General features: G+C 35.5%; 1 protein-coding gene across 7 annotated transcripts in view; it reads right to left on the reverse strand.

Moving 5' to 3' along the window:
- Liprin-beta (liprin-beta 1) overlaps positions 1–25,045 on the reverse strand; it is a 146,438-nt gene that overhangs the window by 63,632 nt on the left and 57,761 nt on the right. For 3 of the 7 annotated variants that reach the window (XR_014130646.1, XM_081750994.1, XM_081750993.1), the window contains exons 1-2: positions 11,670–12,033; positions 711–887 (exon numbers count right to left, since the gene is read on the reverse strand). The exons of 2 other annotated variants lie outside the window; for them this stretch is intronic. Coding sequence is in view for 4 of the 5 variants with exons in the window: in XM_081750994.1 (XP_081607120.1) it covers positions 711–887; positions 11,670–11,964 (472 nt within the window). In the remaining variant the exon portion in view is untranslated. Of the gene's footprint in view, positions 1–710; positions 888–11,669; positions 12,034–25,045 lie in introns of those variants that run through there. 2 more of the 7 variants (XM_081750991.1, XM_081750992.1) reach the window with 2 other exon arrangements.

The following is a 25,045-nucleotide window of genomic DNA, read 5'->3' on the forward strand; positions in this document are numbered from 1 at the left end:
GTTTTCGGCAGCCTATAACTCCGGAAGGAAGCATTTGTGCACCCAGGTTGGTCTATACTTTTTGTCTTATCTTGGTGTCAGGAATCACCTCCCAAACGCTGTCGGTGTTGTTTTGAAACGCCCTATATATTCAATGATCCTAATCTGTAGCCAACAGCTGAGAGTTCAAATGTACCAAGTATCATTATTGTCAATTATTAACGACAGTATTGTCAGTTATTAATTTAAAAAGTTATTAACGATTGTGCATCATTTATTGACCGAACCTTGTATGTTAATCGGGAGGGAGAAAGAGATCGTGTCCTTATTCTAAGTACCAATCCTATATTGTATACAAGTGGGAGAAATCAAAGATGATTTGTACTGGGAAACCAATCTAATGTCTCCCAATTACAATTACTCATTCATTGTGCACTGATAAATACAAATTACATAGAACAGATTAACTACTAAAACGGTGGCGGCTCCTGAAGGAAGTGGCATCGGTAAAAATTATAAAACTCGTTGCAATCTATTTCCCTTAAATTGTAGCAGTAAACCTATGTCACTTCCCTCATGAGCCGTCACTGGTATTAAATTATCCGATTCTCACGCATTTTTTTTTTCAAAAAATGTTATAGGGAAAGTAAAAAAAAAAAAATTTAAATGTGATTTATTCTAACGGAGGATGGTATATTGAAATTATAATTTGTAGCAAGCTGAATGCACACCTTCATGAGTAGTAACTTCTTGTGTTCCCGTCTGAACCAAGTCTTCGGCTTCAGACGAGGAAAAGTCTGATGTTGATAATTCTTCTGTGTCAGAGCCTGCTGCGCTACGCTCTAGTTTAACTGGAACTTTCAATGTTGAGTCCTCTTCACTGGACTGCAGATCATCACCATCTGGACCTAGTCAGCGTGTACGCAGATAAAAAACACATGATAATGAGACTCTTTTAAAAGCCGGTGAAAGGATGCGAGAGAGATGCTATGGGAAATAATCAACATGTAACATAAGTTTTTTTTTAAAATGAAAGAAAAAAAAAAGCTTCTCAGAAAACGCCGGACTTAATACTTTCCAGTTCATGTAGAACTAGTAAATACCCCCAGATGTTAGTGTGGTAACATTTTGCATTCCTCTACTGGCATCTTTCATATAAAATTTTGCTGAACTCGTAATCTTGCACAAAATTCTAACAGCTCGTATAGGCATTTTAGTGAACCACCCAACCCTTTCCCTTCCCTTCTAGCTCAAGTATCAAAAAAACCTTCAAATACGCGTTTAGTTCTTTTATATAAAAGTCCAAATACAACATACCGAACTTAGACTTTCCTTTAGTTTAACGTCCCACGTTATGTCTTGTTCGGCTAAGGGAGACGATGATTAAGGCAAGCGAATAATGAGAAAAAACTGATGAAATGAAAATCTGGGAGGAGAAAACCGACGGACAAGATTTGTCCATCCCAAGCTTACTTGGCCGGGGATCAAACCACGGACCCCCCCCCCGCACCAGAGGTAAGCGCTCTACCGTTGAGCCACCGTTCCCCCTTAAATAAACTTATCTAAAGTTAAGGAATTCCGAGATATAGACACATTATAGTAACTGCAATCTGTTTTGCTCTTTTTTACGTAAATTAAAAAAAAAAAAAAAAAACTTCCTTAGTGGTCTCTTGCGTCACTAACTCTATATACTGAACAAATCTCTAGTTTCTACCTTAAGCACTTTGGCTTAGGCGTTGATCAGTCGCTATGAACTAATACTATTATAGTTATATACAGATTAGTATTTTGTTCTCACGAAGTCTATTTACTTTAAATATTCATCTTATTATTAATTATAAATATAATACGTCACTAAAATGTGTTAACTCCATAGAGCTTGGAAACTTAGTTTAACATTCACATGGAAACTACACGATTCAATTGCACAACTCTCTTTCGCTGTTTAGATATTACTTGCTTCTGAGAAAAGAATGTCTTTCACATACAGATGATATAAACCAAGCATTTAAGATTTGTATTTATTTATTAATGCACCTACAATCCTACACACAGCTAAAAATTGAAGTCTACCAGTCCGCAGATAATTTATCAAATCACTCGGAGGGAGAAAAGAAAAGTTATTCTACTCTTGGTGTACTGAAAATTCTTCAAGTGGAATCAAACAAATACAGAATTCTGTAGAACAGTATCTTTATGTATTAGTAAACTGAATTGCTTTCTCTTGCCATTTTCGGTTGTAGATTAAAAATATAAGATCAACAATTTTGAAATTTTCCAGTAATTCTTTCGTTCCTCAAGCACGACTATAGTTAGCGTTTATCAACGTCTAACAATAGGTTTCAGCATATACTCAAAGGAAGTTATGTCTAGATACCATACAACACTGAGTATACTATCCTGAGTTGGAACAACGCCAATAGTGTCATGGTTAAGTAAACAAATACACCGTGCCTGCTTCTTGTTAAATTTGTTCAGATGTAAATAGTTTTCGGAAGTGAAGGGAGAAAAATCAACTAGTACTCTTTGTCTGAAATTTTACTTTCATAATAATTTCAGTGCAATATCCAAGAGTTCTGTTCACCTTAAATATGTTCAATTTGAATGAATAATACGTAATTATGTTCATCGATAAACAACTACACAAACTACATGAGCTGGAAAATTTAATTTCGTTTTCTTGTGTTTATATCTGATTAGTTTTTGAACTGCTGATAATGATGGAAACGTTACTTTCTCTTAACCAGAATTTCCACAGCAATACTCTCGTATCATCACCAAACATTTTTTTTTAAACGCTAAATCCGGTGCTCTTGCATAGTTTTTAAGTATAGTGAAACCTCCCATAACAGGCATAACAGACAGAGCTCTTTACGTTTATGTATTATTACGTGACAGAATTCCATCTTTGACGGACATTCTCAGATACGGATATGAAGTCTTCTTTAAACCCAAATATTTCAGTAACCTCTCCGTAACAGACAAATTATATCCAAATTCATAGGTATTTAGAAAAGCAAATACTATCTGTAATGTGAAGGTAAATCTGCAATACTGTATTGTTCATTGCGAACAGAGACTAGTGTCAGCGAGATGTACACTGCACACAAATTGTAGACTTTTCCTCAAGCAGTTCATAAACTGTCATGATTTTTGAGTTACAGCTACATTTTAAGTATTTAATAATAATGTTTTTTGTTCTTACTCCGCTACTTTCACTTTTCGTACAGTCAGCATGGGTATTAAGAGATTTTACATATATATATGAGAGGACAGTTAAACACACAGAAAGAATATTCTGCAGCCCATGTAAACGCATCCTTTTACAGAACAATACTTTTGTTTCTCTACAGCGAGCACTTCATCATCAGTGCATGAACTGTCATTAATCTTAGTTTCTGTAATCTCTCAGTTACGAACAAAATCATGTCCCATCGGTATCAAGTTATTCAGAGGTTTCACTGTATTAGTTATACCTCTTATGCAAATTAAAATCGTATACCTCATCACAAGATTGCTTTAATGATCTTCATGATTTTGAAGATAATGTGTTATTAGCAGAGAAAAGTACTAAATCTTTAATTTTAATACTACATCACGGTAACTGGAACTTTATAAAAGTATCAGTGTTTTAGTTACTGCCCTCCTTCCTTTTAAGGTATTACGTATTAGTGCAACACAATAAATATTGAATAAATGCTTAATTGCATTTTATATTATTATTATTATTCATTGTACTCAAATGATTCATGACTAATAACATTAATACAATAACTACCGAGCTGTCAGTGATGATGCCTACTTTTATTATTACGTCAGTGATGTCGAATCTGGGACAGTATCAATCAATAATAAGTTATCGTGTATCACTTAATAATTAGACCGGTTCAAGTTATGAAATATTGGGTTGGTGCCACTGAAATATCCATCTGACGAGTGTTACGTTCAAAGGAAATTTTTTTAAAAATCTGCGATAGTTAATCAAAGTAGTCTTCGGGCTACAGCCATACACCTCTGTCAGTGCTCAGCCAACGATTGAATTCCACGACGAAAGAAATCTGGAGTCTGCGATGCAAAGACGTCTTCAATCGCACGTTCCACCACCCGGTCGTCAGGGAAATTTTTCCCAGTCAACAAGTGGTCAGGATTCCCGGAAGAGGTGACAGTCAGTGGGATAGACGTCGGGAGAATACAGTGAGTGAGAAAAGGTTTAGGAGAGTCTGCATTATCTTTTGAGCGACGTTTGAGTGTATATTATTATACAACATTAAGATGCTATGTTCTCCCTACTGTCTGTTGATCATTGCTAGACACCTGCTAATGCATTTCATGGAGTTCAACATTGGAACGATCCGCAGCGATGCTTTCGACTCGATACAAGAAGACATTATGGATCACTCTACCATAGATCACCATACCAGCTACCCTATCTTCTGCAACTAGTTTCGGAAACTTTACTGGGTCGAGGCAATCCATTTCAAAAACCTGTAAGATTCATTCTGATTGATGGTCTGAGTTAAGGACCTACAAAGAATGAAATTTCGGACGTTGTCGAAAAAAAAAATCACTAGCCAAATTTTTCTTAAGCTCCATTATAAGAGCTTATGGACGCAATCGCTGTGGTGGTCACTACTATTAAAAGATTATTTCTAATTAAAAAACAGTATGAACATTACAAAATATATATTTAATCATTGACAAAAAGAGGAATAAATTGTTGACATTGTAATTTTTTTTTTTTTTTTTTTTAAATAGCAAATATACAATTTACATACGCCTTTTGCAACTACGGAACATGTTCTGCAGTCAGCATTACATTTTCAAGGTGTAAAGATTCTGGCAAAGATGTCTCTTTCGTTTGTGTCTGGTGCAGGTTACCATCTCTAAATCCACAGCCAAACTTTGTGCTGTCAGTAAAGAAAAAGAATGGTAAATTTAATTCTGTTGGATGCGATATGGCACTTAAGCTGTTTCAGAACTGATCATCCGTTGTAGCTGGAGGGGTGATAGGAACAGCTCAAAATACAGATGCAACGGTGACTACTTCTATATTCATTTAAAAATGAGATTCACAATGCTATTTCGTCACATATTAAGACTGAACAGGATGCCAACGGCAACATTGTCTCCTCTTTTCATACTGATTGGAGAAGAAGCGCGAATAGTGTGGATATTCAGAACTTGAATTGGTCATTTTGAGATTGCAACATAATATCGATGAAGATCTCGGTCTTCACAAGATAATACTAAATTTCAACAATCACTTATGTTGGCATCACAACGTGAAGGTGATATGAGAAAATACTCATCGCATGAAATACTTGCTTTCCCTTCCTTACTTATTTCTTCGATCACAAAGAGTTTGGAAATTTAACAAGTTCATTCATACAGGAACAGCACTTTTCACAAAATAACGAAATTTGAAAATTCAAAAATATTTTTGATGGAGTGTTACTTGTAACGATAATTTGTATAAATATGTAAATGTTATGAACAATGGTCCGATACCGAAGATGATATTTTCTTGTATGGTCAAACCTGTACATTTACGTTAAGTTTTGTGACCAGACAGACTTTTCTATGCAGTTAAGATATAATACGTAAGAACGCCATTATGAATGGATGTAAATTCAATTTATAAAGAAGAAATTTTGTGAAAATATAAGGTAAATGTTGCAAAGTATTTGAAAATACATAAGTTTAAATCTATTTTATTCTGAGAGTTATTACTGAACATTCATGGAGTAAATTACGTCTTACGTGGTTCAATAATCCCACTTCGACGATTTAGGACAAATATTTAACTAACTCCAGAATAGCTGAAGTTAGTAATATAAATGTTACATACTCGTGCATGAACTTCAATTTAAGAAATATCATACTTTAGAAGGTTTTGCTTATGCATTTTTCATAAATACTTCCGTGTGTCAGTTTCCTCAAAAGAACTGACAGTGTTTGATAGATAAAATGTTTCTATTCAATTTGTTGAGTATCAATTACGATCGAAAAGAATAAAACCGAAGTAAATTATAATTTCAAGTCGTTCAACGAAAGTCCTGGCAGCTTTCTTCTCATGCTTTCATAATAAACTGCAACTTATTCCATTTCATTGATTGTATACATCTATTTTACAAATTAATGCTGAAAGAGAGTTGTTCGTTTCCGGTGAATATGAAGACCATCATACACAATGCTTCAAAATACAAAGTAATGCTTTATCTGAAGAGAAAGAACAAGTTAAATCACTTAGAAGCAGATTGTAGAATGTTCAGTCATATTTTCATGCTGTTCATGGGGGAGATTAAGTAGTTGTTATAAAGAGTACTCAAACTAATATTTTCGCGCTTTGCATTCGCTTTTGGTACAGACTGATGAACATTAGTTGTCGACGTAGCTATTTGGTTTGAACGATCGAACAAAAAAGAAAATCTTTTTAAGGTATCATTTGGCGACTGAATCACTTGAAAAAATATACCTAACATTTTACCTGGAAAGCTCTGACTGATTGCGACACGACAAACCGATTCGGAAGTTAAATAATAATAATAATAATAATAATAATAATAATAATAATAATAATAATAATAATAATAATAATAATAATCTTAACTCTGCATGAGAAGTATTTGTTTAATATGCTCTCTTTACTTTGGGAAATAACACTGAAACTCCAATGAATTTTAATAAGATTGAAGAAGTCTAAAATTGTTTGTCAAATTAAGAATCACAGCTGGTGAACTGCGTTACAAGCTAATTACACAAAATATTGGATTCAATCTAAATTTATCGTGAGTTATTTGCCCTTCTAATAAATTATATTTACATTGCTTAAGAGCAGCAGCCCGAAAATGTTTATGCAAATGTGGGTCAGAACCTATGTACTGCCTCTGAACTTTATACAATTTCGAGATGGTAACCTGCAAGTGACCCAAATGGGAAAAAAATCCTTTGCCAGGATCTTTAATTATGCCTTACAAATGTAATGATCTGAGGTAAATAGTATGTTTCTATGTAAGTGTATTCATAACAACTGTCAGAACTTACCTACATAAATTTCAAAATTTATTTATATATATTAACACAATGTTAACGACTTATTTCCTCTTTTTGTCAGCGATTAAATAATCTTTTATAATGTTCACACAGTTTTTAATACCTTACACCAAGCTTTCTACAATAACAAACAACGTTTTCTTGAGCATTACAGCAATTGCATTAATAGCTCTTATAATGGAGCCTATTGGGGGAAAAAATGACCAATGATTTCCTCCGCCAACTTCCCGAATTTTGTTCTTTAGGTTTTTCTTAACTTAATCTATCATCTATCAGAATGAATCTTACAGGTTTTTGAAATAGAATGCAGCCTAGTGTCTGCACTAGGACGCCGATCACGATCCAATTATTGTCCTGGCAGTTTATGGCTGTCGTAGCACCTTTACTTTTCATAAGAAGTGTCAATACAATGTAGGAAACCTTCTAGATTATTCCGTATACTCAGAAAACTGAAAGCCTCCAGACGGTTACTCTTGTTGGTCTGTGGCAATTTGTGTTATCCACATGAGTCCAACTTCTCACAGTAGTGCTTGTGTGGAACCGCTGTGTGTCTCAAGTCCGGTTTTGGAGGAACACTTTTAAGAGGGTCCACTTGCACGATTCACGCGAAGCTCATCAGAACGTTCCGTTGGTCAGTAGCCACGAGGCTCATTTTTTAATGTTGTGTCACCGTCACAAAATTTCACAAAACAATGGTATATGGTGCATTCTTTCACCACTCCTGACCTACATTTTTTTCGCGGCTCGATATGCAGAATGTCGTAAAGGAAGATCACTTGCAATTGTGTGTTTTCCAGGGTTCATTTTCACACCATCATGCTCCTGACTGACTGACAGCACCTTAGCCTATTTTCTGAACATGTACTGAGCTTCTGACGTTGTATGCGTGACATAAATCCATATATTGGTTATATTACAGTGAGTGGATATCCATCATACGTAAAGATGGACATTTCATTCGCACTAACTCAAAGTGAACGGTACTATAGAATAGGGATGCGCACGAGTCGAGTCGAGACAGGATTTACCTGAGAAAATTCGAGTCGAGACACAGCTCTGCCAATAGAAAAATATACGTTTTTCGAGTCGAGACATCACTTTTACAGCACATTTTCGAGACGAGACAGCCTCAAATCTTGTCTCGTACGCATCCCTACTATAGAATATAATTTCTTCTGAATTCTACAACTATATATTACGGTACGGATCCATGAAGAAGAATACACGGTACAATTTACAGAACTTATAACAACATTATGACTGGAAGGCAAATCAAAACCTATTAACCCGTTCATAGCATAATCTTTTTGCCTTCGGTGTGGGAGAATCGGGTTTGGATATCACGTTAAACTTCATTGTAGGTCCATCTCAGATGATCTTGCTGTTGAAATCCGATTATAAACTCCTCAGAAAAAAAAAATCTGTACGAAGTTAAGTGGGTTCGCTGTCCGACTTCACAAGAGCTTCCCAACAAACTAGCGATTGTAGTTGTCAACGAGTTACATGAAGAAGTAACCGATTACAGTGTCTTATCTTAAACCACTGAATACCGTAGCAATCAACTCAGCTAAAACAGTGGATATAAACAGTCATTGTTAAAGTCACCGTTACTCAGTGAAGGGGATCTAAAACAGTGAAGGGGATCAAGCGAAATATACATTTCTGAATGAATGGGCTTGCGTTTATAATAAGGATTAAGAGTAACTAAATACTTCCGCCTAGATTATTATGCAACCCGAAACTCTTTAATGTTTTGAGATGTGCATATTAACGCTATGCATAACACATTTATTAATGAATGGGATATAGACAGCCATTGTTAAAGTCACCGTTACTCGTGAAGATGCTAATGGATCGACTCTATTAACGAACTCGACCGTGAAAATCGTTCTAGTTATCTTCCGAAAAGAAATTTTAAAAATTCGCTTTTGTTCGTTATCGTGTGGAGTAACGGACGTACTAACATTACAATTTTATAGGTCCCACTAGTGTGATCTTAATGAAAGAGACGACTGGGTTTATAAGTACAAACAAGATCATTAGGAAATAACTATCATGAGAAAATAACTTCCTAACCACGATTACCATACGCGGAATACTTGAGAGAGAGAAAAATGACGCTTTTAAAGTCTGGTGGCTTCTGTTCCTGTGTTTCGTTTCATAATACCATACTTTTCATATCATTAACTTTCTGTTTGTCACTGGAAGTTACTTCCCACACCCTGAGAAGCATCTACACACCACGGTTCTCGGTTAACCTCTTCGCTTTGAAGTAACAATTTCATGTTTTTCATAACGTCTGTCAATTAGAGGTCTGCACGGGCCGGGCTGGAGGCCCGACTTGAGTCCGAAATATGTTTTAGCATTTAGGGCCGAGCTCCTGTGAAATCAAATGAGCCCGAATTACAGAAACTTAATAATTAAAGCAAAATTGTATTTTTATTTACAGCAATTAAGAGGTTTAAGCTTGCTGTTGTACTTTAAAAAGTTCTCCAGAAAGAACGTTAAATAAATATCGTCATACAGTAGATACATTTACAAAGTTAGGCCGAAAGGGCTTGAGAAACATGGTTGTTTATTTAAAAATTTAAGGCTCGAGTTCGGCTCGGGTCGGGCTTAAGCCCACGGGCTCGGTCCGAGCCCGTGCAGACTTCTGTCAATACACGTCTCTTTCGCTCTCCCGCCTTTTCCTTACACTGCACCTTCTACCACGACCCTCATGATAAGTTCCTTCTCAGACCATGTCCTAAGTTTCTCTTTCTCCTTCACAATTATGCCAAATATGCTATGCATGAAGTGTCGGAAGTTTTGGAGAATGGCTTTGTCCGTCCTTCGAAAGGTATCAGAGCAAAAATGGTAAGGGTTATTGAGAAGCGGTCTTTTGTAATCCGTTTACCTTCCGAAGAATAGGTTCCATCTTTTGCGTAAACCCTCTATTCACACCGGAAGTGGTTGAAATTAACTATTTCTGGTTTCAACATTTATCGCCATACAAAAGAAACCGTAATAGATAGACTTCTTTTTGCAATTGGTACAACGTCTCAAGAGTATATATCAACCCGCAACACAGTATCGGAACTGGAAGGGATTGAATTTGCTAGTACTTCCGGTTTCAATACGGACTTGCATAGACCAAAAACTACTTCATATCGGAAAGCAGTTTTTTTTTAATCGATTCTACATCCCAAGAATAGGTTCTATCTCCTTCCTTAACTGACTATTTAAATTAAAGTGATTGAAATTAATGATTTTTTGTTTCAACCATAAAACAAAACAAAAAAAGTAAGGGATAGGAAGTAAATGGCTTTCTGATAACGATTCAGCGTCCGAGTAATAGGTTCTATCTTTGATCTTATTCCACTACTGTAACCAGTAGTTATAGATGCACTACTTGAAGTTTGAAAATGGAATTTTCAAAGTTTGGAAGTCTGCCGTAGTCTCACACCACGGAACGAAACTCATTTGTTTAATTTAAAATTGTTCTTTGTTCCCCTGCGATTCTCAACACTTTCTCATTCGTTCTTTGTTCGACAGAGCTACTGAATCTCCATTCTTCTTTACATCCTCACCCAATCACCAAAATTCAAAAGAAATCTATCTATTTATTTTATTATTATTATTATTATTATTTTGTGTTAAGCGACCTTTTGAATACCGAGGCTGGGCTGGTTTGATGATAATGGACCTACAACTTAACGTGAGATCCAAACTACACAAAGTTCTACCACAAATCAAATTTAAGCCTCACACACAGTCACGAAAAAAAATAAAAGTTGTTATTTAACAATCTTTTTAAACAACGTTTTACGACATAAATCTACTATATACATTCCTGGATATTATTATTATTATATTAAGATCGTCACCAGCAAAATGAGATACACACCCTACTTATTGCTTTATGAATAACTTCGAAACTATTCGGTTAATTTCAATAAAATTTCTTGAAGTGGAAATAACGTAATTCTTTGCGCAATACTGAAAACTGTACCCCAGCTGGTTAATTCTTTTGGAAGTTATTATCAAGGGAATATGTGAAGTGTGTACATACCGATTTTCGCTGATGACTCTATACAATATCGTTAAATGTAATCTGTGTTTGTATGAGAAAAAAATTATATTTAACTAGTTCTAAATAGGAACTCGCAAGACTAGCTTGCTTCATCTTGCTGTTCTTTAAATAGACTGCAATGAATAATAATAAAATTCGGCATTTATACCATTTTAAAATTCAATAGTTATATTTCCTAATATGATAGATATATTTAGAATTCTTTAAATTATTAAACAGTATGCTAAATTTTTTAACTCTCTGTACTTCAAACTTTCTAATATTATCTCAGTATTTCCTGTTGTTGGTTTGTATTTTAGGAAAACCACAAACTGTATCCCATGTATGATGTAATGTATGGTAATACTATTAATAGACTTATTTTTCACAACGCAATTACTACTAAATAGACGAGAACTATTTCATTCAAACACATTTGGTAAATAAGCTATAAATATATATCTTTCCAAAATTTTTCACTGAAATCACTTCGTTATGTGAAATAAAAAAATACATCTACTTCATCACAAAAGCTCCGTTGATAAAACGATTTAATTCACTTTGCGAATTCTTTTCGTAGTCGAACCTTCAGTAGTATCGCCAGGTCGATCTGTAGTCGAATCTCCTTCCTCACTCACACTGTCCTCTCGCCGCCCTGCCCCGTGGTCCGTTCCGTCTTGACGGAAATACGTGTTGCCAATGACGTGACACGCGCTCCCCACAGAATCCGAATCACTCTCTTCACTCCCAGACGACGTTGATGACGAGGATGATGATGGAGTTAGCCTTCGTCGTCGGGTATTGCCAAGTCCACTATTCACAACACCACGGTCCACCGTTCCACCACCAGCATCCAACACACCACTACGCCTTGCTCTCATGGTCAACGTTCGACACTAACCAGAACCCAACACCCGCCCCACTCTGCACACCTCCTGGGTTCTGTGGGTCTGGCACTAAATTTAGCTCGCTTCAACCTCACTCGCTACGGATTCATTACTTTTTTTTCGCTCTCTCTTCTCTTCCTCAGCAGCCCGAGTCCCAGTCAGTTTTTGCTTCTCTCTCTCGCACACACACACACACACACACACACACACACACACACATACATACGAACACAATACATCTACTGTCCGCGCCCGTTTTATTATGAATCCGCCATAAAAATTACGAAAGATCTTCTTCCGACATGTTTTTTTCTTTCTGTAGCGGACATTAATTCCTACAAACTTTTCTTTAGTTTTGCGTCAAACAGCTATCATCTACTCATTATGCGTTCAGAGAGTGAGAGAGAGAAAGAAAGAATCCCCAAACACTGAAATCACATCTTAAACTGGATGTTTTAAACTGCTGCTGAAAATGTCACCTTAATGGGTGTGTATGTGTGTGTTGTTCTAAAATTGGACGCTTTTTTGTGGCGTAAGACTGCAGAATAAGAAAGGCAGACATGTTGTGTGTCATCGTGCTAGAACCATATACGGAACTGGATGGGATTATCATCAAATATATATATTTTTTATTTCTTTAAGATTAGCAACAGGTGCAAAAATCAACCTAGCAACAGGTGCAAAAAAAAAAAAAAAAAAATATTACACTACAGTACTAAGAGAAAAATGTTCTGGATAGATGATGCCAACTAATTTACTTATCATAGTTTCGACGATTATTCCTGTAAAACCTGTTTGTACAGGGAAGAGTTTCTATGCCAACACGTGGAGTCTTGACATTTTAACGGTGTTGAACACCTGCATCATTTTTTTCCTTAGCCCACTAATTTATTTGGAAACTACTTTTTGTTTTCTTTGAAATTAACTGAAATTTTAATGGTCTCATTTTACCGATTTATTCTTTACCTACTGAAATGAAGACGGCATTTCAGTAGGAGGTAGAATGATTAGGTGTATACGGTTTGCAGATTATATGGCGTTTGTTGCAGAATTTGAAGAGAAAATCAATAAGATGTTAGAAAACTTGAGAAAGGGCTGTAAAGAATATGGAATGAAAATAAATGTTAGAAAGACAAAGGCCATGGTGATTGGAAGGAGCGGATCGATGTCAAATATAGAAGTAGGAGGGCAGAAATCAGAACAGGCGACTAGTTTTCGATACTCGGGTAGTATTACTAATGATGGTATGAAGTGTGAATGTGAATTAAAATCATGGATAGGAATGGCAAAAGAGGTCTTTAGAAGGAAGAAAATACTATTTTGTGGAACCTTGAATAAAAGGTTGAGAAAAAACTTTAAAAATGTTTCGTGTAGAGCACTATGCTGTATGAGTCAGAAACATGGACATTGCATAAAGGTGATGAAAAACGACTGGAAACTTTCGAAATGTGGGTGTGGAGAAGAATGGAGAGAATTAGCTGGATCGAGCGCAAAAGTAATAAGAGGGTGTTAGGAATGATGGAAAAGAAAAGAATAATTTTTAGATATTATTAAGAAAAGAGAAAGAGAAACTGGTTGGGACATTGGCTAAGAAAGAACTGGGATATAGTATACATGAAGCTGCATCAGTTCCCGAAGGAGCAGGACGCTCATACTTTTAGGGATTATTCATTGAGTATGTACGAACTTACAAAGGGGGTAACAAAGCGACTTTATTTACTTATCGACTGATACGAAAATAAGAAAGAACGTACATGTACTTTATATCTGCATGTGTACTTTATGACTATGTGAGTATGTGGGGGGGGGGGGATTTAACGCATATCGCATGTCTTGTGCACATGGATACTTCTTACTATTGCACTACGTAGAAAATTTATGGTGTTTCATGTAGAAGTGGTAATAGAACACAGAAGAAACGCAGATCAGGGGGTTCTCATGTATACTATTACCAAGAACTGTATCATTAGGAACGACTTGGAGGGTATGGTGGCAGAAAAGAGAGGGGCAAGAGAGACTACAATTAATAGACAATATCAAAACAGTAAAGACGTACAGGTTAGCACAAGACCGTGAAGCATGGAAGCTTTTCAGTTGCACCAAATAACCTGCCAATAATTGCAGAATATGATAATGATGATGATTCTTTAAATTATTTAAATGCCCCTTACTTCGTGAAATTTAATTTTATAATATTTAATAATCAAAATTAAGTAATATTAAATTTATGAAAAAATGAATGTCAGAAATCATATATAAAATGAAAGGAGAGCGTACTGACTCGTAATTTCACAGAGAGTGTATGGCCAGTTAACTATACGTAGATATATTCTTACCTAAGACGATACAAAGATATGAAGCAACTGCCATCTGGAGAATACTGGAAAATACATTATTATAGATAAAGTCCAGAGAATGCTTTCAGTGATTCACCCATTTATTATTAGCCCACCAAGACTACTAAATATAATCTGATCCAAACCGATTCACTATTTTCAGTATTCACACAGAATCTTGTCTTCTTCACCATTATCGGTGTTTATAAAGTAGGTGTATCAGTCATCACGCCAAGTATGCTAAAAATGTGGTTTAAGAGAATTACTAATATAAAAATTGAAATACTTATTTAACAGAATGTATACAAATTTTACAAATGGCAGACGACGCTATTTGAATTTTTGGCCGACTTACAAGTCATAATGCATGAATTGTATATTACAGTCATTGAAAGAAAATAAATAATATTTCTGCAAAGTCATAGTTGGGTATATAAAATGTCAAAATCAGAAAAAATAGTCACAATAAGGATGTATAATTGTCAAAATCGAGGAGTTTCAGCGGGATAAAGAGGGCCAGTTACCCAGATGATCAGGGTGAAAATTTTGGGAAAAGTGAAAGAATAAATAAAATGAAAGTATGTAGAATATTTGTGGGTGTATGTGGATGTATTTGTGGATAAATTTAAACATATGTGAGCAGTGTAAAGTGTGAAATTTTCACTTATTCCCCATCCTCTTCTTAACACCACACTAGAGGATGTCACTTCCATGATCACCGCCTACATAGAACAGCAAATAAACCAATACAATTCCGATACTAACAACAAGTAACAACTGACGATCAATAATAATATGATTGAACCATCATACCACGTTTTCAACGCACTGTTTGCCATATCCACAAACTTCGATTGGACTTTCCTGCAACAATCAAGATGGCATAAGTACTCAACACCGTTAACGGAGGACAATAATATTTGTGAAAGAATGGAAGCTGGATCGTTGGTGTTATTTACTTTCCATGTGCGTGCTTCCGGTTGATTCCCGATGTGTGAACCATCTTCATTAATCACTGATTGAATAACATCACAATAAACTAAACTTTTACAGGAAAACAATAAATAAATAAATAAATAAATATTTTGTAAACATGGGGCAAGGAATGTGTGATAGAAGTGCACATTCATAGGTTCAATTCCAGATTAGTCAAACGAAATAAAGTCTGCTACTTTTTTCGACCCATGATAATACCCTTTAAGCTAAAGCAAACGGATAATTAATGGCAGTGATAGATTATTTAAAAAAAAAAAATAGTGGAATATGGGAGAAAACAGGAGAACCCGCAAAAAAAAAAAAAAGGATATGTTATGTTTTCCAATAGGACCGAACAAAGAACCCGCTACACCGAGCTGAGCGCTCTACTCCAGATTAGTCAATTCCAAGATCGTAAGTTCAACAGAAGATCAAACGAGTGCATATAGGTTTTTCTTAGAGATGCAAAAAAGCCGTCTTTTTTGAATCGATGGTTTTTTTTCACATAAAAAAGCCGGCTTTTTTTTTTTAAAAAAAAAAACGAGAATTTTGGAAATTTTGGCTTTTTTTCATTTTCATGATTTTTCTATCTAAATAGCTTTCTTACAGTATATTCTATAGTTAGATAAGAATTTCATGACCTAAATGCCATATTTCGCTCTAAAATTCACGATCAAGATGGATGGAACACATGTTTTACGAATTAAAGCTAACATGAAGAATGTAGTATTTGAGGGCAATTTTAGAGGCTATTTAACTTTATTTTAACTTTTGAGTTATCGACATTTTTTTCTTCTTGGGATCATTTTAGTTTGTCATCCGTGTTTCATTTCTAAGAGCTTAGTACTCTAGCTTCTAGCGCAAAAGTTAACGTTTTTCTATATATCCGTCAAAGCGTACGTTTTTCAATATATCCGTCAAAGCGTACTTCCACATTTCTATTATACTGTAGGTGTGCAACGATTTAGCAATAATTTTCCGGATACAACTTTGAATACTAATTTACACAAATAATCAGTAGCGGATTTAGAGAAGTACTTTGGGAGGGGTTTCTCTGATTGTTTCGTTTTCTAAAATGTCCTAATTTTATTTGGGAGGAGCTTGAAGTTTATGAGTACAGGCATAACTAATATTTCGTTTCTTTTATATATTTAGCGATAATCTTCCGGATACAACCTTGAAGATCATTTTATACTGAGAATCAGTGGCGGATTTAGAAAAGTATTTTGGGAGTTTTTTTTTTCTTCCTAACATTTAGTTTTTCTAAACATTCGTAATTTTTATTTGACGGGAGCTTAAAGTTTATGAGTAAAGGCATGATTAATAGATGTTTCGTTTATTTTAGACATTCCATAATTTTGGGGAACAGGCTTCAGTCCGAAAGACCGCCCCCCTAATCTTCGCAAAACCGTCACTGCTGCTAATTAGTAAAAAAAAAAAAAAAAAAAAAAAAAAAAAAAAAAAAATTAAAAACAATAAGAAAGGAAGTCGGCCAACTCACAGTACACGCACTATTTCTACTTCTACTTCACACAGATGGAATGAAGAAGAGCTCTGTCAGAATGGTCGAATGCTGAGTTGAATCCCGAACTTCCCGATAGAAGCGCAAAAGCTCCACTCAGTCATGTTTGTTGTACAGTTGTATTTATCTTAACTTAAATATACATGAGTTATGCAGCACCAGATAGACAGCAACGCATACCGCTTTGTTTAATCCTTCATGTATAGTCTTATGTGAAAAATCAGCTTTCCGACTTTCAAAATAGATTGTGCAGCAGAAAATCTCTAATTTCTTAAAATAGTAAAATTGTGGGTTACCATGTTCTTGCCTCACACCCTTCATATGTTGAATCCCTCGTTAAAAATTCAGAAAACTTGAGGACTGAGTAAACCGTGATGGTGGTTATAAAAAACTGTAGAATTTCAAGAATATACAAAACCAAAAGCTCTAGATGTGCAGCTTTTAAGTGTATCATGTAAATCTAATTACTTTTCTTATGTTTTATTTTAATTTTATTTTGTTCCAAAAAGAGGGTATGGAATATTTTGAGGTAAAAATACTACATACAATTTTGCTAGTTATTTGTGTATTTTTTTTTTTAAAAAAAGAAGTATTTACTTTCAGGATTGGCTGGTTCACCAGCTGGTTTTTTTAAAAAAAATGGTTCAAACCAAAAAAATAAAAAGAACGAAAAATGTGAATTGTGTGAACTTCATGGTGACGTTTCCAAATATCAAACCATCTGCATTATTTTTATCTCCTTTTCACCTTTTAATCAAGGTGTCTCATGTTCAATTCTCGGTCGAACAAACCAAGTAGCGGTTCGGATGTTACTAAGCGAAAGTCTTCTCCTTGATAACCTCGGTATTACGTACGGATGTTAAGCCTAAACATACGAAACGAAACCAAATTGTATATTTCTGCATGCCTGAATGCCTGTTGTTTTATAAAGAAGCCAAGGTTGCTTAAATATATTGATAGAAATTGGCAAAATTTATCGATTGCCTACGTAGCTTCCAATATTAGCTTGGATTGGACTTTTAATTTAATACTATCTACATACTAAATTTGTAATTTAATACCTCAGTTTTAGCGTACTGAGTATGATACGTTGACCTTTAAATTTTACATACAAAGGAATAACAGGATTTTTCCGTTGTTTTACATTTAGAGTAATGACGGGATTTTCCGGGAGTTTCCCAATTTAAGAGATTTACTGACCGGACTTCTTTAAGCTTATGTGACCTCTTCCAGCATAACCCCGTTGTTGCATAATAACACCAAGGCGAAACAAAGTTATTTCTGTGAATATGTAATATAAATACATAAAGCAAAATATCTTTAAAAAAAACTGGTTTAAACAAAAAAAACTAGTTTAAACTCCCCCCCCAAAAAAAAACGGGATTTTGGTATTTTCAAAAACAACTATGGTTCTTGCCAACCCTGCTTACTTTTGTATGTAGGAGGTTAAAAAAATCTTATTATATACATTGGTTAATCCTTTGGAATTCATAATATGTTGAGAAGTAAAACTCTGAAATATCTTTTCGAAATTCATGGTTTATTTTCGAGGTTTTATATTATTATCGGCATCAACCACTAATTAAATGACTTTGTGTTGTAGAGAAGCGAAACAAAATCTGGTTTATCGATTTAAAGCAAAATTTTGAAAAAAGCCCCAAATTTCCCAAGCAAAAAAAGCGAAGCAGAAAAAACCGATTTCCCCCCCCCCAAAAAAAAGCCGGTTTTTTCCCGAGCCCTTGCATCTCTAGTTTTTCTCAAGAGTATTATGTGTGTCCTTTATCATTTCATGTACTCATTTATCGCTATTTACATTGCTTTGCGTTGTCTATCTCTTCTACACAAATTCTACACAGAATTTTTTCTAAAGTAAGAAAATGAAATTCCTCAAAGCTATTCGAAAAATCTACGGCAACAGTGCGAATCTGTGCACTTGCAGCCGCCAGAAGACAAAAATAGGATATCATTCATTGAAATATGCTTCTTCACCTTGAATTTTAAGCTTCGCGTGACGAAAGAATGAAACCACGTGTTTTAGTTATCTAGGAATGTGATGTATGGAAAATTAAGCACGATTTTCACTTTCGACTTTTTCATCTTAAGATTGAATTAACTTGTTTCTTTACTCTACCATATCTTTAATTTCTTGTTTAAGTTGCTACTAACGAATCAAAATGTGACATCAACGCTCAAATTATTATTATTACTATTATTATGATAATCTAAAATTATAAATATATAATCACTGTGTGTTGATTTAAAAATCTACACATTAATTTTTGTATAATTTACATAAATAATTATAGTATATTGATTATATTAATTGTCATGAATTTTTTTAATTGTTTTTTAAGATTTTTCACATACAGTATTTTGCACTTTAGTTACTGTTCTCCTTAGAAGAAGTAGCCGTGGGAAAAGATTTTTTTTTATAAACATATGGATGCTTGGTGAGCTGGGAGGCTGATCGTATAAATACGGTCCATGTTGTGTGGGGGAGGCACTCTCTTCTCAACCACTAACTTCTTCACATCTCCCAGAGATCCTTACCCCTCTGCGCCTCCAATAGTGAAGGGACGCAGGGATGAAGTTTTCTACCACTCAACCGGACTTACACAATGAGTAGTCGGCTCTGAGATATACCCTATCATTTCTTTTTAAATCTTAGGAAATTAAGATATTTTTAGATAGGATGAATTAAGGATTTTTAGTTAGATTCCTATTATAAGGGAGTCTACCTTTTATTTTTTGATGTAGTATTTTTAAAATATTTTGCTTAATTTTATTTGGGCAGCTCTCTTAAATGATAGAGACTGTTCATTTTAAGTTAATAATGATAACTCTTTTTTCGGGATAAGTGAGCCTGGAAGAGGGTTTGATAGAGATAAAATTTAGCTATTTTTTTTTAATAGGTGATGGCGGTCGTTATACGGCGAACCAGATAAAGGTTTTTTTTTTTGGAACCGCTTTCGGAATGAGGAGGCGCTGTTCTTTTTTTTGCTTTTTAGTACCCAGTCGCCTGAATGATGTCGGCTGCGGATTTTTTTTTAGAATATTGTGGTTGTCTCTTGAATGAGGGGGCATTCACTGAGTTGTTATTGCCTTTGGAATGAGGAGGCATTTAGAGTTTTAATTTTTTAATTGTCTCTTGAATGAGGGGGCATTTAGATAAACATTTTTGATTGTCTCTTAAATGAGGGGACATTTCTGATTTTTTTAACCCAGCTATCTGAGTGATGAATAGCTGCGGATTTTTTCTATTATTTAAGAAATTTTAAGTAGGAACAGCTGAATTAAAGCTGAAAGAGTAATTTCTTTTTTAACCTGTAAAAGATCGAGTGAGTCTTCTACTAGGTCCCATTTTTTAACAGTCGTCTAGTCGAGTAAGCTGGCGACAAATATAATACTAGGTTTGCTTCGGTCGGGGATCGAATGAGTCCTCTTCCGGAATGGATATTGGCCGCTCGGCTAAATGAACTGACGGCCTAAAAGATAGTAGGTCGAAGAATATAATTTGATATGAACAAGAATATTGTATAAAAATTGTACAAAAATTGTAAAGAATTTAAGGGAACTCATTAAAGAATTAAAACCAAGATAATTATATTTTTTTATGTTTAATTTTCGCAAATACAAAGATTGATTCACAAGTTATTGAATAGTCTCTATATTTTTCCTGTTACTTGTGTAGCTCTATTCAAGGAAACCGTTAGGATTTTTTTTTATTCTTTTTCCCCCGGATTAGACCGGGAAGGAGCGAAATTTTCACTTGAAAGTATATATGTAATATATTATCAACTATATATATATTATAGAGAACTAATTATATATGTGTTTAATAGTTAAGCGACACAACTGGAAAACACTTCGAAGCCTCCTTAGAAATGTACTGGCGAAAATTGGCTCGATCAACAGAGCAAATCAAGCCCAGAATATAAGGGTATTTCCAAAAGTTTTCAGCCTGGCATTAAAATACCACGCCATGATAATGAGCCATTCGTGGTAGATAGTATCATCTAAGGAAGAAATAATGTATCACTTCGACTATGTCAGATCATTGTAGGTAATAATTTTAATGCACTGAAGTCTCATATTGCACGACAATGCACATGCCTGCAGTGAAATACCGGGTTAACCTAAATTATTCATCGGGTTTCAAAGCACTGTTTATTTACAGGTATACGACGTACAAAGACAGGTGATGCATAAAAGATACACGCACGAAGTTTCTTGTATATTCTACAGATGTTCAATATGTGCGCCCTTGGTCATCCGACATACATTCAAACGGCAATCCACTTCCGTCCATACGTTCACTAGCATGTTTCCGTCAATGACCGTCACAGCAGCAGTGATGCGTTCCTGCAGTTGTTGCAACGCTGTTGGAATTGGGGGTACATAACCAGGGGTGTAGCCACGGGGGGCCCAGCGGGGCCCGGCCCCCCGAAATGAGTATGATTTTTTTTTCCAGCAGATTACACAGTTTACTGCGATTTATATTTGACACTTTGAAAGCAAACGTTTCAACAATTTGTCATTTTTTGCTGTTGTTCGGAAACGTAGTTATGCGTGCGCACGGAATTCCCCAAAGGAACGGAGGGATTCCCGGACATTCTGTAAAGGAAAGAAGTGTCACACATTGTTAATCCCATGCGCACACGTAGCTGCGTTTTCAAATATGCATTTTTCAATAGAAAAGGTATGACTTTCTAAGTGACGTTTTTAACCGCACTCTCCACGATGTACTGTTTTAAGCTGTTCGCCTCTGAAGTTCATGTTCCCATGCTTTCAACACTCTGTCATTGCTAAATGGGACGGAATTTCCCCCATGTTCACTAGGACTTTTTTGCTTTTTTAAGATGTACTATCACCCGTCCAAGTTCGTCCACGTAGTTACCGTTCACCCTGTATATATAGATATATAGATAGATAAATAAATAATTACATTATTTCGGAAAGTTTCGAACTATAGCCTATATAAATTGAATCATACAGAAGTTATTCGAAGACGCACTAGACACCAGCATGACTAGTGAAGAACCCTGTGGGTATCACAATACAATAAAACACGGTTTTGAGGCTATCGCAGCATTGCATTTACGTCACATGCTTTTTTGGAGTTAGTTGTTAGTGATCGTAACCACCGCTTTAATATTCCTTTGCGTTCCCACTTGTATCGCTATTTCTGAGAATATTATTTAAAACTTCTGATTCGAATCATTACCCACTCTTTTCTTCGAAGAAATTTTGGATGTGAAACAGAAGAAACTTTTTTTTAAAAATATTTTTTGACGGAACAATGCACGATTTGCAGACCTAAAGATATTAAAAACCTAATTCGTCGGATATTATTGCGTACTACTTTATTATTATTATTATTATTATTATTATTATTATTATTGGATTTGAATATTTCTGAAGAAATCGAGTTTATTCGTATTCTCGCACTAATTTAGGAAAAAAAGAATTTGTATAGTGGTAAACTGAAGTCCGAAGTCCAAAGAAGATGCTCGAAAGCTTGTTTACAAACGAGATGTCCCTGCTCCTTCACGTGTGCAGCCACTTCGAATCTGTAGTCGACGAGGAACAGAACTCTGCATCGTTAACACTGGCGAACTTAAAATTCACGAAGTACCCTGTATCTCGGAAGAAGAGGTCAATGTTATTCTTTAAATCCTGTTTTAACTGCATCTTCCGCAGTACTTTCTCCTTGCCAATCGCCAGTGACCTAAAATGATGGGTGTGATCTAATTGGGGAGTTTTAAAGAATTAGGATTGGTTGATTGAAAAACCTTATGGTGATAAAAGATTATTACGAGTTTACCAGTTTCTAATACTTTGATTTGTTGGCGAAAAACGCTACAAATATATTCACAATAATATAAGCATTTTGTAAAGGTTCTACCATTAAAAATAGTTTTTTTTTTATTGTAATAACCCCTAAAATAATCAAAATAATGAAAATACAAAGATAAAAAAAGTGTTACGTAACAAAGGGGAGGGGTTTGGCCTTGCGTTACGAAATGTGACAAGCAGGAGGGAGGGGGGTAAAAATTGGTTAAAAATAGCGTTACGTAATATGTGGACGACCCCTAGAACAGGAAGTGAGACATGGATGTTAATAAGATAATTATGTTTCTTTTATTTAGTCATGAATAATAAATAATTATTTTTGTCAGGAAATCTTAAAGAAAATATGTGAAATTTTAAAGAAAATCAGCCTTATGTAGATAGGTTCTGTGTACAAGGGCTTAAACTAAACTAGTTATGCACAAAGGTATATTCCGGGTCTGGTAAGCTATTTGGTCCGGGACAGTAAGTATTGGTTAAACATAATAAAAACTACCTGGAATATAATTTATGCACAAAAAGCAAATAATAATAATAATAAGAAGAAGAAGAAGAAGAAGAAGCTAGAAACCAAAATTTGCCGGTTTTTTCATACCTCAAAAACACTAGTTGCAACATAATTTCTTTTGGCTTTGTAGCTGCCCCCCCCCCTCAAAAACGACGGGCCCCTCCGACATAAACCTGCTGGCTACACCCCTGTACATAACTATAACATAACCCCACAGGAAGAAATCACATGGCGTGAGATCTGGTGATCTAGAAGGCACAAAGCTTTCTCACGCGGTTCACGATTTCCTCTAAGACATGCGGTCCCTGTGTTTTGCCGTTTACACAGACAAACAGTATCACGAAACCGGTGAAAGCAACGCAAAATGCTCTGATGACCAGGTGCAATTTTTCCATATTTGCGTACGAATGCACGCTGAACGTTCGTAACAGACGAACAATTTGCATATTCAAACATACACAAACTCTTCTTGTGCATTGCTGCCACCCTGTAGACTGCCGTCACAGGTCTGCCATCTGGCGTGCACGCGAGCCACGAGGCTTTTTAAACTTGGCGAGTGTATCTATCTTTTCATGTATCACCCCGTCTTTGCTCGTCGTATACCTGTAAATAAATAGTGCTTTGAAACTTGATGAATCATTTAGGTTAACACTATACTGTGGCTTCTGAAGATTCGGCACATACTTTACAGTCCCGATTTAGAACTGAATCCTGGTAACAAAGCCGTGTGGCCTGAAAGATTGGCATGCAGTATGGTAGCTTAACGCACAACGATCCAAATGACTGCCTCCAACGAACTGACGTAGCTAGACAGTTGAAAGGGATACATTATTTCTTCCACAGGTGGCACTATATGCCATGAACAGCTTATTACATTTCAGTGTCACGCAGGGAGCTTTTGGAAATATTCTAGTATGTAACTAGTGTGCCATGCAAAGTAGAACCGAGCGAAGATTATTTTATTTTACTATAGAGATGTTCTGTAACTTTCGATTTTCTCTATCAAGTACTGCGCATGAGAAGTTACCATCAAGCAGGTCATTTCGATCAGCTTGATGTCATCTATCAATTTATATCTGGCTCATATTGGCACAACATTATAGTTTAAACCAAAATGAAAGCTTAAGAGTGAATCACATTTTTGGTCTATATCTCTATAGACCACACTGTGTGTAACTAACTGTATAATTAACTGTACTATATTGTCGTCATGCTACCGTCGTAATAAAAACCTCAATGAGGCTATACTTTAATATTAGTTTTACCTTCATAGGCTACCATTCGGCAGTAGTTTTTAGGTCTACGGAAAAATAGTTTTTCATTATTTTTTTTCGGAAACTACGCATGAGGGTTTACTCTCATCCACACCATTTTGTTGGGCTCAATGGGAGCTATTAATCGTTACACGTCTCATCTTTGGACTTTTATTTCGTTAAACAGTTACAATATTGTAGAACTCCTATAATTTATATACGTTTGTGTTATTTGTCCTCTCACTCTTGAAAATCTTCAATCCAACTAGCATGAGAACTTTTTAAACCCCATTATAGACAGTCCACGTTTCAAAAATGAAATGAAACCTTTAACGTCCCACGGTTATGCCGGTTAGGCTAAAGGAGACGGTGATAATGAGAAATAAGTGAAATGGTGGAATAAAGAAAGTGGGAGGAAACGAGAAAACCCACTAACACGGTGTTTGTCTACCACGAAGTCCACACGGCGCAAGCTGGGATCGAACCAGGGATCCCAAGCACCGGAGGTCAACGCTCTACCAGAGCCACCGCGCCCCCTAGTCCACGTTTTAATCAAGCTTACAACATAAGAATACTGCGTCTAACTATAGTTTTCATTTGTGACAGAACATTGATCAGATTTTGAGAAGTA

This window comes from Thermobia domestica, chromosome 3 (assembly GCF_964235325.1).
Source record: "Thermobia domestica chromosome 3, izTheDome1.hap1.1, whole genome shotgun sequence".
NCBI lineage: Eukaryota > Metazoa > Arthropoda > Insecta > Zygentoma > Lepismatidae > Thermobia > Thermobia domestica.